General features: G+C 42.1%; 1 protein-coding gene across 2 annotated transcripts in view; it reads right to left on the bottom strand.

The window, feature by feature from the left end:
- Positions 1-15,864, bottom strand: part of COL13A1 (collagen type XIII alpha 1 chain) — a 215,102-nt gene that overhangs the window by 82,300 nt on the left and 116,938 nt on the right. For both annotated transcript variants that reach the window (XM_082269398.1, XM_082269399.1), the window contains one exon: positions 12,256-12,282. In XM_082269398.1, coding sequence (XP_082125524.1) covers positions 12,256-12,282 — 27 coding nt within the window. The remainder of the gene's footprint in view (positions 1-12,255; positions 12,283-15,864) is intronic.

The following is a 15,864-nucleotide window of genomic DNA, read 5'->3' as shown; positions in this document are numbered from 1 at the left end:
CGGGACCATTCACAAAGCACAGCGCAGCTTGCCCATGCACCGTGGGCGACTGACTGTGAAGGTGAAAGTAGCATAGCCGACTGCCCACAGTTAGAATTCCGGTGCCGGGAACTCAAAGGCTTGTGAAGAACTAACCTGGATGAGGACAGTGCTGGATCCTTGGACAGGTAAGTGTCCTTTTATTAAAAGTAATCAGCTACAGGATTTGTGGCTGCTGACTTTTAATTTTTTGTTTCCAGAGTGAACAACTGCTTTAAGAACACTTGTAGCAAGTATGAAAAATACACAATGATCTTGCCAGAAGGGCTGTGACCTTGTCCCTTCCTGTAAACTAAGCAATGTTTTCTTTGGTCTGTAAAAAACTTCTAATCTCTCTATTCCCATGTAATGCAGACTTGTTTGAAGTCCAGTCTGGATGACAACCATGGCTCCTACAGTGGAGGAGTGAGCATGTAGGGTAGGGCACAGAGGTGGCCGATGTAGTTCCCCAAATTGGCCACTAGATGTCACCATCATTTGGGTTCAGAACCCTGTAGCAAAAATATGCAGTGTACAGCTGTGGCTAAAAGATTTGAGAATGACACAAATATTAATTTTCACAAAGCCTGCTGCCTCAGTTTTTATGAAGAGTGGTCATATGAATTGCAATTAATTGCAAAGTCCCTCTTTGCCAATAAAATGAACTTAACCCCATACAAATCATTTCCACTGCATTATTGAAGAAGGCTTCAGGGCGCCCAAGAAAGTCCAGCAAGAGAAAGGACCAGAACAGTTGATTCAGCTGTGGGATTGGGGCACCACCAGTGCAGAGCTTGCTCAGAAATGGCAACAGGCGGGTGTGAGTGCATCTGCATGCACAGTGAGGCAGAGACTTTTGGAGGATGACCTGGTGTCAAGAAGGGCAGCAAAGAAGCCACTTCTATCCAAGAAAAACATTAGGGACAGACTGATATTCTGCAAAAGGTACAGGGATTGGACTGCTGAGGACTGGGGTAAAGTCATTTTCTCTGATAAATCCCCTTTCTGATTGTTTGGGGCATCTGGAAAAAAACTTGTCCGGAGAAGAAAAGGTGAGCACTACCATCAGTCCAGTGTCAGAACTCAAAACTCTGCAGGAAGAGTGCTCAATAGATTTCCACAGTCCTCACATTTCATATATGGAGAATTGTGTATAAACCACCACCAATGATAGAGGGGGGCTTACCAGATGTAGTAGGCTCAAGTAGGCATACGCCTTATGGGCCAACAAAAGCATAAACAGGCAGCGATGGACGCTTCAACTTCTCCAATTAATGTGTAGATAGCCAGTGGTAATTGGATATTTATTGAATATATAAACCAGTGGCCAATATGATATTTATTAAATATTTTATTGGGAAGTTTTTACACTATGTTGAGTTCCTCTTTTCTTTGAGTTACTATGGAGATGGTCCAGAGATGATTCTGTTGTTGGTCTTATCGAATGTCCGTTCATCTTGACTCCATCTGAACATACCCATACTGGAGGAGTGGAGGCAGCTACCACTGGCTGTCTACACGTTAATTGGAGAAGTTGAGGTGGTCATCGCTGGCTGTTTATGCTTTTTTTGGCCTATTAGACATATGCCTATTTCAGCCTACTACATCTGGTAAGCCCCCCTCTATCATCGGTGGTTTATACACGATTGGGTGATCTCCAAATGTGAAGACTGTGGAAATCTATTGAGCACTCTTCCTGCAGAGTTTAATCACAACTTTGGACAACCCTTTATATCTATCTATCTATCTATCTATCTATCTATCTATCTATCTATCTATCTATCTATCTATCTATCTATCTATCTATCTATCTATCTATCTATCTATCTATCTATCTATCTATCTATCTATCTATCTATCTATCTATCTATCTATCTATCTATCTATCTATCTATCCAAATATTTTGCACATTTTTTTATTAATTTGTCCTAATTTGGACAGATGTATTCACCTTTATTGCTTGGCACATTATAAAATAAGCTTATCTTCAGTCCTACACTAATTTTTTTCTTAATAAGACATATTTATAATTCCTATTTTATGCACATATTTGTTCACTTGTTGACATATGATGGAGTGAGTATTATATTTTCAATTTTATTCCATTCCCATTCCATTTTCACACAAGGCTGAGATTGTTTCAGGATTCTTTTACCTGTTGAAGTCCCAGTTCTTTATATACCCATTATAGCGCTGCACCTTTTTCCTCTCTGTACCTCTTTTCCTCTCTTTAGATAGACAGGAAGTGCCAACCCTGTTCCTGCCAGTATAAAGCATGTTGAGTATGTGGGCTTTGTATATAGTATGTAGTCTGGCTGGAGTCCGCATGGACCATGGCATGCTGAGATGTAATCTTTGGGGTATGGGACGTAGAATCCTGGCAAACCAGCCTAAGGTATAATGAGTTGCTCCTCAATTCAGTTCTCATCTCTGCCGTTTTCTGTGTGCAACTAAGCAATGTGCCTTCATCATTTCAAATAACTGCTGAGAGGATGTAAATATGTAAATCGACTGTGTTCCAGTTAAAGCATTAAAAGGCATCAATGTGAACTTTTCCTTCTGTACCACACGAAGAGCGCCATAGCCATGTTGAAGGAAGATGGGTGGGGATGAGAGCATTGTCATAAAGCCCCCTATTTTATTGTAATACACCTTTTTACATATATATGATAAATATGATTTTTGTGATGGATGAACTGTAAAGTATTGTATGTGCTGAAAAAGATGACAGCTGCACTGTGAAAATTATATGAACTCCATATTTAGAATACTACTACATAAAATACAATGCCACCAATTCAAATAATCCTTATCAATCAGTTTCCTTTAACAAATGAGCAAAATACATTTCACAGTTTTGCATTCTTCATTTAGACTTCCATTGCAGCTCTCTGCATTTGGTCGCATGTAATCTCAGAGCTACAAAGGAAGTCGATGCTGGAAGGCTTTCCTCTACCATGGACACTTGCCCAACATACCTAACTTGTACTGGCTTGGATGGCAGCTTATTCGCTGACTAATTCAAAGGCAACTCGAGCAGTTATTCAGGTAGCTAATATTCCCTTATGAGACCATGCCTTATATTGCAGCTGTAGCTGTAACCCATTTTTATTTGTAACTTCTAATACATTTTACAATTGCAATAACGGGTTTGGGTGCATTCATCTTGGTATGGCCAATGAATCTCAAAGGTTACATAGTTACATAGTTAGTCTGGTTGAAAAAAAGACACAAGTCCATCTAGTTCAACCAATAAAAGGGAAATACAATCCTAAAAATAAGAAATTCTAAAAAAAAAACAAAATCATACAATCCTATATGCACAATCCTAATACCCACAGCTAATCCAAAAAAAAACATTAATGCATGAGCCAATTTGTTTTAGCAGGGGTAACAATTCCTCCCTGATCTCCCGAGAAGCAATAGGAAAAACAATTAGGTTAATGATATGAATGTTACAGAACTGAAATGTATGCAGTGCAAACAACACTAGAGAAATTATGAATTACCTCCTTGCCTCCCAATTCCCTGACCCTTTTTATCCCAGCTACCAAAAAAATCATCCCTTCAGAAATACTACCCATTCTGCCCAAGGATGGAGAGTGTTTATAGGCTTAGGATTTGGCAAGCTCTCTAGTTGAGCACTTTCAAAGGGAGCAGTAGCCATATTGGGAGCATAAGCCAAGCACAACCATTGTTCTTTATGTCAACACAGGTTTGCCACATACAGAGAATATAATAAATTGCTATAGACATCATTTTCACTTTTGCTGTGGTTAACAATAAACTTAGATATGCTTTCTTTGTTTCTAATAAACATATGGAGCACCTTCACCTAGTTTAGAGTAGGCTGCTAGGAAAATTTAGTTAGCTCCTCTGTAATCAGTGGAGCAGTGTTTGATTGCTTTGGACTGCTCAGGGTCTTATAGACTGCTGTTCTGCAGCTTCCCCCTTTCTTCTGGATACTTCTAGAAGTATAGTGGGAGGGAGAGCAGGACAGCCAGCCTAAATATTTTTGGGTCTCTGGCCAATTTCTGGGCAGGCATTGCCCAGTAGGTGGAGGGAGAGCCAATAAATGTACTTAGGCCTGGCAGAAAAGGTGCAGAGTCCAGGGTCCAACCTTCTGGAGGAGACCCCTGTGCTGGGGGCAGAGAGAGAGAGAGAGAGAGAGAGAGAGAGACATTTCTGAGAGAGGGAGAGAGGATTTCTTTTGCAGACATTGAGGTCCCAGCTAGGCTTGCCTGGTGTGGGTAAGAGAGAGCCTGGATCAGAGTCTGGATAGAGCGAAGAGAGCAGGTGTGTGAAAGCTCCACTATTTTGGGACTGAATGAGTACTTAATCCTGCTACACAGTGGAGAAGTGACTATGGGGTGTTTTACCTTACAACTCATTGCAGTGCATCCAGGAGCTGTGCAAAATAGCCAGGAGTGTGCCATATATCTTAAGTGTGCCTAGTGCAGCCAGGAGCCTTGCAGTACAGTCAGGAGTTGTACAAGTTCAGACAAGAGACAGTACAATGCAGCCTAAGGTTGTGCAATACCGCTTACATTTTGTACAGAGCAGCCAGAAGTCTAGCAGTCCTCAAGCTCTACAGCTTCATAGTTCATCACTCTGTACTTTTTGATAATCTAAACTGATATTTTTGCATAGACCATAGCAGTGGCAGCTGGTGTTTAATTTACTTGGGGGGGTGGCCTACAGCCAACCACATAACCCCCCCATCGATTGATCTATCGATCGCATGTCCAGCCCCCTGCCAGCCCCTGCACTTACCCCATGCAAGTGGCGTTTTCACCCCTGCGTCTCCTCCGGAGTCCTGGCAGTGGATTCTCCTCCTGGCCAATCAGGAGTTAGGACTCACGGCCAATCGGGCCCTAGGATTCCTGGCCAATCGGGACTCAGGTCCTGATTCCTGATTGGCAGTGAGGAGAAACAGGGAGACATTATTGAATATTAATTTGCTAATGTCACACAACTGGGTGGGCTTTGGGTGCAGTGCTATGCGCCCCGAGCCCACCCTTTTTGAAGCAAATTAGAGCCTCCGGCTCTAATCATGTGCTTCTGGAAAAAAAAAAAAGACCCGTTGGAATCCATTTGTCCGGCGCTCTGCATGTAGATTAGGTAAACATAAAAACGACACCGACCTAAATCGATGGGTCAGCGCTCACTGCAGCAAAAGGAAAAAAATACCACACATAATAAAAGCAATAAAAACGGAGTCAATAAATGTATCTAAAATCCAAAAACCTGATGAAGGAGGTGGATCCTCTGAAACGGTGTTGCGGCCCGCCCTCTCCACTGCTTGTTTTTGTCCTCTGCCAGGTTCCGTGGAGGAACCGGCAGTGCTCAGTGATGTAATTTCTGACTTCCGGCGTTGTGCCGCTGATGCCTCGGGGTAGGTGCGTTCGGACCCTGCCCTGCATCATCTCACCTCTGCCCCTGGTACACAGCGGCACATCCGTTGCTGGCTCACTGGCTCCCACGTCACCCTCCAGTCCATCACGCTTGGGGATTTTCTTTTGATTGTCTGCATGCTGACGTTGGCCTGTTTTTATGTAAGTGTTCATGAATAAATGCTGTTTTACAAATTTCCACTTTTGACCTGACGCCCTTGTTTTTTCTTATCTGCATGTAGATTTGGGGCTGGGTGCATGGATTAGGGGGGCCCCTGTATGGACGGGCCGCCACTGGACCATAGGTTCAATTGCCCTCATTCATGCACAGCATGGGTAAGAAGACATGTACATTGGTGGTTAATGAATGCACAGGAGTATTTCCCTGTAAAATCCTTTGTCCATAGCTGCTCTCACTTGCGTTGTGTCTGAACAGGTCCATTTATCTTTAGTGATGAACTGGACCTGTCATTGGTTCACGAAAGCCCACTGAGCTACTGAAGAAGTGCAGTGCAGTAAGGGGAGTCTGCACAGTGCAGCTCATTGCTCATCTGAAGAAGCTTAATTGATTTACTGACAATTCAATTTTTACCTTCTAGGACTGTGACATGTAAAGCATTAACTTGTCATTTTTTGTGATGTTTGGATTGAGGCCAAGGAGAAGAACTACATTTGTGTATCATCGTATTGTCTAATTCACTAGGCTGGATGCTGTCAAAGTGAACTAACTAGATTAAAGTATTTTTGAAGTCGGCATCTTCTTACAGAGATAGCTATTATAATCTTCAACTTCTAAATCTCGGATAAAGCCTTCCTCATCAAATTCCAGATACTGCAGTGGTGTCTAATCTTCATGATTTTTAAATAATGATGTCATCTTCTGTTCAAGGTGTATAGGAAAACCTCATGGTAATTAATAATAAAATACAAAGTAAACTTCAAAAACTGCAATAGTTATATATGGAGTGTAAAGGTAAAAAAAAAACATACCTACTCTCATTATGACTTTGATTAAGCTGTATTGGAATGTTTAAAGATATAATTTCCATGCTAGAACAAGCAGTGCGATTTATCACACCTTTTACATACTATCTAATGTGGTGTTAATAGAATGTACAAGTTTAAATGACAGATAATAGCATATCATTTATACTTGTGAGGCTATTACTCATGTCCCTGTGCATGTATTTATCAGTTTACAGTTAGCGTTTTGGTTACCTACATACAGTAAAGAAAAGCCATTTTATTGAGTATCTTAGTGCCGGTTCACACATATGCAATGTCAGACATCGCATGTGATTCGCACCGCACTGCTCTGCAAATCACATGCGATGTCTGTGTGTTGGGAATTCAGCCATACAGATTGTATGGCTGAATTTGCATCGCATTCACACCAAAGTCACACAGGACCCTTTTTTTGGTCCGTACCAGAATCGGATCGCTTGGGTGTTTACATCTATGCAATCCGATTCATGTCCGAATTGACAGTTCGCACTGCACTGGGGGTGTCGTTAGCTTTGTATTGACACCCCCAGCGATTCGCATATGGAAGTGTGGGTCAAGTGCGATGTGAGAACCCGCAGTGGATTCGCAGGGTTCCCGCATCGCATATGTGTGAACTGGCACTTAAGACCCCTTTCTTCATCATAATTGGTCTAGAATAAACATTCAGGCTGGGTTCACACAGACATTGCATGTGATTCTCACCACACTGATGTGCAGATCACATGCGATGTCTGTGCAATGCGAGTTCAGCCATACAGTTACTCGCATTGGACTTGCATACAAAACGTGCAGGAACCTTTTTTTCCCCGCACTGGAATCGGATTGCATGGATGTTCCAATTCCTGTCTCAATTCACAGTTCTCACTGCGATCTGCGAACCGATCTAGGTGGGGTCATTAACTTTTTATTGACACCTGCAGCGGTTTGCAGAGGGCAGTATGAACTGCCTGCGTGAGACATGCGATGCAGAAACCTGCACTGGTATTGCGCTAATTCCGGCATCACATTTGTGTCAACCCAGGCTAAAGGTTTATATTATTTATTGTAAGCCTGGGTTTACACTTCTGCGATGCGGGAACCAGCGCAATTCTAGTGAGGGTTCACGCATTGCATCTCCCCCGCAGGCAAATCACACTGACCTCTGGAAACGTGTTAATACAAAGTTAATGACACCCCCAGATCGGTTTGCAGATCGCAGTGCGAACTGTAAATTCGGACAGGAATCAGATCGCATTGGGTGTGAACACCCATGCGATCCGATTCCAGTGCGGGGAAAGAAAGGTTCCTGCACCTTTTTTATGCAATTTCAAAGCAAGTTCAGCCATACAACTGTATGGATTGCAACTGTATGGCTGAATTCACATAGCACAGACATCGCATGTGATCTGCACAGCAATGCGGTGCGAATCACATGCGATGTCTGTGTTCGCAGTAGTGCGAACCCAAGCTAGGGCCATAGGTATGTTGAAATGAGCCTGACCTGGCCTAAAATATTTCTAAAGTAACAACAACAATGCCCAACAATGGCCATGGTATTGGGAAGTGGAGGTTCCTGCTTTTAAAAGTTAAGTCCTCATTCACATTGGAGCGACTTGTCATGCGATGTGACAGGTCAAATCGCATTACAAGTTGCACCCTATTGCCAGCAATCGCACTGTTCAAAACAGTGCAGCGCCGACTTTGTGCTGCCGCATCAATTTGAAAAGGTAGCTCCTGCACTACTTTTGGCGATTTTGGTGTGACCTAAATCGACATCTGTGCATAAAGCCACATAGATATCTTACAAGTTGCATTACACCCAAAGTTGCACAGACATGCGGCTTTGAAATCATGCAATTTCAGATGAAGTTGCACAATTTTAAAGCTGTAGTCAATGTAAATGTTGGGAAAGGGGGTCTAGTTTGAACTTGATCAGAAACCAATGTTCTGTGTATAGCCTGGGACTGGGATCCAGGGGGGCTCTGCAGCAACACTGGAATTGATTTGAATATTACCACAGGTACTTTAAAGTGTTTGTAAAGGCACTTTTTTTGTTATACGCAACTGCTCTGTGCAATAGTATTGCACAGAGCAGCCTCAAAAGTCCTCTTCTGGGGTTCCCTTCTCTGGCGATCTTGCCTCCTCCTCATCCTTTGTGTCTACCCCCATAGCCACTTATTGCTATGGGGGCAGACGTGCAGACTCAATCCCAAGTCAGGCTGTGTGCGTCCATGGACACACAGCGTGGCTCAGTCCCCCCCCCGCTCTCCTCTGCGCACAGGATTTGACAGACAGCAGCAGGAACCAATAGTTCCCACTGCTCTCAGCAAAGCTTGTGAGAGCAGGGAGAGAGGAGAAAAGACCAAGAGATGGGCACAGCACTAGATCGATACAGGACTCAGGTGTGGATTTGGGGGGAGTGGAAGGGCATAGTAAAAGAAAAAAAAATTCCATTTTTGCTAGAACATGATTGGATGGTAGTCCCCTCAGTCACATAGTTCTGGGGCAAATTCTATTGCAAATCTATCTGACTTTAGTAAATCAACTCCCATACTATGTTGCACATTACATGGCTTAATTAGGACTCTTTCACATGGGCAAACGTAAGAGTACACCCTTGCAAGAGCTGTGATTGCCCACATGGGGATGCACAGGTGCAGGCAGTCTGATTCATGTGACAGCCTCTCCTACCAATTTGACAGCTAGACATGTCACCGAACACACACTGTCTGCATTCAGGGACTCGCACCCACATACAGCTGTCAAATTGGGTGCAACTGCAACTTCTGCATTCCAATTGACACACATGGGACTGTGTGAGCCGGGATGCACACAACACCTGTGCCCTCTGTGTGGACAAACATGGCCCATGCATGAGCATACCCTTAAAGTGATTGTAAAGGCAGAAAGATTTTTCATCTCAATGCATTCAATGTATTAGGATAAAAAGCCTTCTGTGTGCGGCAGCCCCCCTCAGCCCCCCCAAATACTTACCTGAGGTCCCTCTAGATCCAGCGATGTTGCAGGAGTGTCTCCTCTGCCCGGTTCTCCCCTCCTCATTGGCTCAGACAGAAGCACGGCGCAATTGGCTCCCGCTGTTGTCAATCATAGTCAGTCAGTCAATGAGAAGAGAAAGGGGGCGGGATTGGTTCACGGTTCCATGTCTGAATGGACACATGGAGCTTTGACTCGGCTTGGGGGACCCCCATAGAAATCGGTGGGGGCACTCAATAGGAGGGAGGGGTCAGTAGCACAGAAGTGGGACCCAAGAAGAGGAGGATCTGGGTTGCTCTGTGCAAAACCACTGCACAGAGCAGGTAAGTATAACATTTTTATTTTTAACTAAAAAATAAAAAAAACAAGACTTTAGAATCACTTTAAAGCGTAACTCCACTTTTGTTGAGAAAAAAACATTCTTCTCTGGGTGATCTCTGTACATTGCAAAGATTATAACAACCTTTGTTGTAGATTCCTACCTTTTGTTATTTAGAAGAATTCACTGTTTGTTCCTCTGTGTTGAGTGGGTCTAATGGGATTGGTTTCATAATTATAAATCAGCTGTGCAGTTGAAGAGCACTAATGAGGAAATCTGCTGGGCCTGCATCCCTTTAGATATGTTCCTATTGGGAGTATCTCACAAAAAATGACATTTTGTTGCAGGGGATGCCAGAAATCTGACTTGTATCTTAGTGTAGACTTCTGGGAAAATTGGTGAGCCAATCACACAAGCAGGAAAGGATGTTTCTGGGCTGTGGTCAGTACACATTCTGTGTACAGAACAGCTCCAGGTAGCCATATTGCATTGCATTTTCAGAAAATTACAGCAGCTGCAGATCGAAAAGGAAAGGTCATTTTTATTAACATTCAATTACACTATGATTTGTGTCGCAATTGTTTTTTCTTTATTTGCTATTTTTTTCCCCCATAAAAGTGGAGTCACCCTTTAAGTATGCCCACGTGAACGAAGCCTCACAAAATACAGTTGAGAAACATATAAAGAAGAACTTCTCCAAGCACTATTTGTATTAAAATATTACAATAACATAAACCAGTTCTGTTAACACAAATGTACCTTCTCTGGAAATTACTCTGGCAAGTGTGAGCAAGAACAAAATATCAGTTCTAGGGATGAGCTTCGAGTTCAAGTCGAACGTAAGTTCAACTCGAACATTGGCTGTTCGCATTGGCTGTCATCGAATGACAAATAAAACGGCTTCATTGTGGGAACTTCAAGTTCCTGCATTATCATGGACTTTGACCTCAATAAATCACCTGCTGGCTGGGGGATTTGAACCCCATAGCTATATCATTGCAAGCCTTGTATTCTACCATCTATGCCACCGTTAAGCCTGCTTAAGCTGAATACACTCTCCCTAACTTTTATCTCATCCACTAGGGTGAGATAGGAGTTAGTTAGTTAGGCAGGGAAAGTGCACAGTAGAATGTGTACTGACCACACCCTAGAAACATCATTTCCTGCTTGTGTGATTGGCTCACCAATTTTTCCAAAAGTCTGCGCTAAGATACAAGTCAGATTTCTGGCATCCCCTGCAACAAAAATTTCATTTTTGGTGAGATACTCCCAATAGGAACACGTCTTAAGGGATGCAGGTCCAGCAGCTTTCCTCATTACAGCCCTGCAGCTGCCACAGCTGATTGATAATTATGAAACCACTCCCATTAGACCCGCTCAGCACAGGGATTTCTTCAGAATAACAAAAGGTAGGAAACTGCAACAAAGTTTGTTAAAATCCTTGCAATGTACAGAGATCATCCAAAGGGGAATGTTTTTTCTCAACAAAAGTGGAGTTATGCTTTAAGGTAATATGTATTGTAATCAGAGCTACTGTTAGAAATCACGGGGCCCCATACAACCTACCTGGCAGGCCCCCCCGAATATATTTAGACAATATTTTTACTAAAAATACATTAAAATCATTATTAGCAGACACAAACATAACAGAGAACTTGTGTGAATTAGCCCTTAATAGTCTTTTTTGCATTTAAAAAAAAAAAAAAAAAATATATATATATCCTTTTTTGTAAACATTTTAAAAATTATTTTATTTTGAATTTTTTTTTAATTATTTAATAAAATGTTTAATTATTATTTTATTTTTACAGTTTGTTATTTTTTTTACTGGACGGGGAAGCCTGCAGCGCTGCGGGAGGGGGGATCAAAAGGAGGGTGATCGGTGTCGGAGAAACAATTACAGGAATGATGCCCTGTGTCTGTGTCTCTCCCTGCAGCAGGTGAAAGCTGGCAAGAGGGGGAGAAACTGGCTTTCAGCTGCTGCAGAGAGCCACACAGGGCTTCCTTCTGTAATTGTCCCTCTGCCTGACTGCACTGATTCCCCATGCTGTTGGGGCCCCCCCTGTGTGCCCGGGCCCCCTACAGCAGGACTGGTGGTCCCCCCCCCCCCTATCAGCCGCCTTAATTGTAATGTATTTTAATGCCAAATTAGAAGCAGCACTGTTAACAAAGCATAAAGTGAGTTGAATTGGAAACAGATGAACAGAAGCATGAAGATATTATTGCAGGTAAGTCTGAGCACTGTTGTGTTTAAGCTAACAACTACAAGTTAAAGCCCACGATGAAAACTGATCCTTTTTCTTTTTTCTTTTCAAAGACCTATATTAAATCCCAGCTGTCATAACAGATTCTTTCTTTCCCACTCGGCCTTCGGTTTACAGGATGCAGACAATAAGGGTTATTTGCCAATGTTATCTCTAAGGTTCACATCGGTAAATAACCCTTAACTGGTGTAGTTACATTTCTAAGAGTTTTCTTGTTTCCCAAAAGATGGATACAGGCATATACAACTTCATAGAAAATAACAAGATCAGAAGGAAACCTACCTTGTGTCCCACCTCGCCCTGATCGCCCTGTTATGTTACAGAGAAGAAAGAAATGAGAGAAAAAACACAAAGCAGGAGACATGAAGGGCAACTCATACAGTCAGAGCAATACGATCATGAAAGGCTGAACCGAGGTCTAGAATTCAGCATTATTTTCTGAGCAATAGAAAAGACTCCACATAAAATAAAGCACTTGGCAGCATGCGATTCACTGTATTTGAACAATGTTTGCAATGAGTGCTTAGTATACAAAGAGTGAAAGTAAAACATGCGTGTAGGAATGCAGGTGTATGACGTGCCAGCAATGTGTTGGGTTAGTTCCAGAAAGCCTTTTAAAGCCCAAGTTTGGAAACAAAGTCATGCATTTATCATTATAAAGCACTTCTTCAAAATTAAATTTAGATCAATGTAACCTTCATATTCGTTTAAGCAATTCAGCAAATGTGCCAATGTGAAAAAAAAGAGAAAAAAGAGAAAAGAAAAGAGATTAAGGGGAAAGTGGAGCTGTTGCCTGTAGCAACATCAGCCTCCAATAATTAAATTCCGATAACACCTAAAATGTGGCAGCTAGAGTGTACACTCTACAACAGCCCCTATTTTCCTTTGAGTATATATTTGCACATTTTAGAGTATGTGAATTATAATTGCTAGTAACAATTTTCTATATTATATATTAGTGATGGTGAGCAGCCATATTGTGAAGGTAACAAGCCACAGAAGGTCCAATGATAACTAAAGGATAATGAGATCAATGATGTACCAAGCATGCCCAGAGCATCATACTTCAACCGGCTAATTATGAATAATTTATGAATTAGATGGGGATTAGATTGAAGTTGAAGTATGTCCTATATATAGGCCTCCTATTTGTGTTATACGGGGTATCTAAAGAACACAATATGACTCTAAAAGATCTGCAACCTTGCAATATATTTATAGAAAGCTGTTTGAAAATCAAATCTCAATACTTCTATTTACGTTACAGAAAAACTATGAAATATACTTGTGTCCACAATGAAGAACCCTGAAGCAGCCAGAAGGTGCTTCACTTTACTATACTATTCTATACTTCTACAGAGGTGTAATACACGATGGCACTGTCATGGTTGTAAAGGATGGGCCAATGCTCTTCTTCCTGCTTTGCTTTACTACACAATGAAGTTAATTTATGGAAGGCAAATAGTCTGTTCATGTTGTAAGAAAATTTTCCCTTAGCTTAGTGAATGTTATGAAAATTCACTTTGCAATCACATGCAAAGAAAAAAAAAACTGCAATTTTGCTGGCATATGATTGGATGATGGAAGTCAGAAGATATTCAGCTCCTTTACTAAACTACAGGAAAATTCACTTGCAAGGTAAACAGCCTATTTGCCCTAAGTAAGGCCAGCCATAGACGATTCGAATTAGCAGGAACCGGATGAGATTCGAACCGTGTGTGGGCAGGCTGAATGTACCAAGATGATCAATTGATCAACTTGAGAACAACCAGACTGCCAGATTCACTTGCATTTATTGCTAGTGGCTGCTATAGCTACAGCTAGCAGTAATCACTGTCTCCTCCCAGCAGGGACAGCTTCCATTAACCCCCCCCCCCCCCCCACCACAAGGAGCAGACAATTGCTTGGCAGGAGGGATTCCCCCATCATCACGGGTTGCAGGAAAGAAATTTGCACCCTCTATGACCTGTCTAACTCAAACCCCAAAGGCTGTGGTTTACTGGCCCTCGTTACAATGCATGTCTAAAGCAAATAGGCTGTTCACTATTCAAGGGAATTTTCCCTTCAGCTTAGTAAATGGGGTGAAGTTCTGTAGACTTCCATCATCCAATAATGTGTAAGAAAAAATGCTGTTTTTTAAAATATTTTCCTTGCATGCGGTTGGGTATTTTTTGCAAGGCAAATGTTCACCACATTCACTGAGCTATGGTAAAATTCCCTTGAAAAGTGAACAACCGATTTGCCTTTAGTAAATTAACAAATATATATAAAAATGCTGCGCTTAAAAAAGCTATAAGAAAAGCAACCGACACAAAATCTTTGAATGTTGCAAAAGATCAGAATATCAATAATTGAGCAGGTGCAGCGCTAATCAATTCCTCAAAAAAAAAAAAAAAAAACCACATTCAAGGGGGGAACACAAGTTCAATCTTCTGATAATGTGTTATGGAGACCACCACTGACACCCAATTCCACAGCCTCTTACCAGTTAGCATAGACCCTCACTACAAAGGTCTATGGAAACAGTAGATCATTTATAGGCATAGGCGGCACTGGAATCCTGTTGACTTTTCACCACAGCATTCCTCTCCATTGTTCTCAAGTGACAGTGCCCAAGCCTTAGCAGCCAATCACAGGCCCAAGCATGGTCAAGTAGGGAGAGTCAGTGACGACATCCACCTGGGTGAGCGCCAACACAATCTGACACCTGAGCTTTCTTAGAGTAGACTTCTGTGATGAAAGAGCTTGAATAGCGGAGTATACTTTCTTGATGGGGTAGGAAATCCGGAGGCAATTTCACTTTATCACACACTCCTACAGATAATACGGCTCTTCTCCAGAAAAGTCAATGACAGTAGACAGGCCCCATCAAACTCTGGTGACATGCATAGGTGTGCGCAGCCTATTGCATTAGGGTGTGCACCCCAAAGTTTAAATACACATGCATGTGTTTGCCTACATGTACATGGCCCTGATACATTACTCTCCCTGCTGGCAAAGTGAAATAGAAGTGTGTGGCACTTCTCTTATGGCAGAGCAGGTCAGAGGGAGATCTTTCCCATCTCCTCACTGGCAAACAGAGCGATAATGCTAATGTGCCCTAGGTGATTAGGGTGTGCCCAGGCACACCCGGCACACCCTGTGCGCACGCCTATGGTGACATGTGAGTACAGAGGAGAACTGGCAGCGAGATGCATCAAAGCTTAAACGCTGTAATTTTATCATGGTGCCATCTTTGCCTATAAATGATCTACTGCTTCCACAGACCCTTGTAGTGAGGTCTATGCTAATTAGTAAGAGGCTGTGGAATTGGGTGTCGGTGGTGGTCTCCATAACACTTTATCAGAAGATTGCACTTGTTTTACCCCTTGATTTTAGAAAATTAACACTTAAGAGTCAACTGACCCTTTGAAAATAATTTTCTGATTATGTGGTTGATAATAACTAATTTACCCTTTATCTGTTTACTAATCTACAAATATCTACATTGAATACAATAAAAGAAATCTTGAAGACCAAACATGTTAAAGCCATGTAGGGCAAAGCAGCAGATTCTCCTTAATGGCAGCCCCTATTTTCTATTTGCTCTCCCAAAACACAGTTCAGGAAGTTAATTGACATAGTTGGTATTTCTATGTATGGGGGAGCATTTGACTCACCCCCCATCTTCCCATATACTGGTGCTGGAGTTTGGCTATGGGGATAGCTGGCATTAAAGTAAACTGATTGCTTTGACTTGCAAAGCACAAGTCTATCTTATGTAAAAACTGCAATGAACACTCATAGTGCTCATTAGAAATACACTGAACATTCCCTGAGAACCTGTCAGGGTAAAAATATAGGTGCTGTCATTACTGACCTTTTTAATAAGGATGTAAATTTGTCCTAACA

Source organism: Pelophylax lessonae (assembly GCF_965119305.1).
Source record: "Pelophylax lessonae genome assembly, chromosome: 9".
Lineage (NCBI taxonomy): Eukaryota > Metazoa > Chordata > Amphibia > Anura > Ranidae > Pelophylax > Pelophylax lessonae.
Note: the sequence above shows the minus strand (reverse complement) of the source record. Positions and strands in the feature narration are given on the sequence as shown.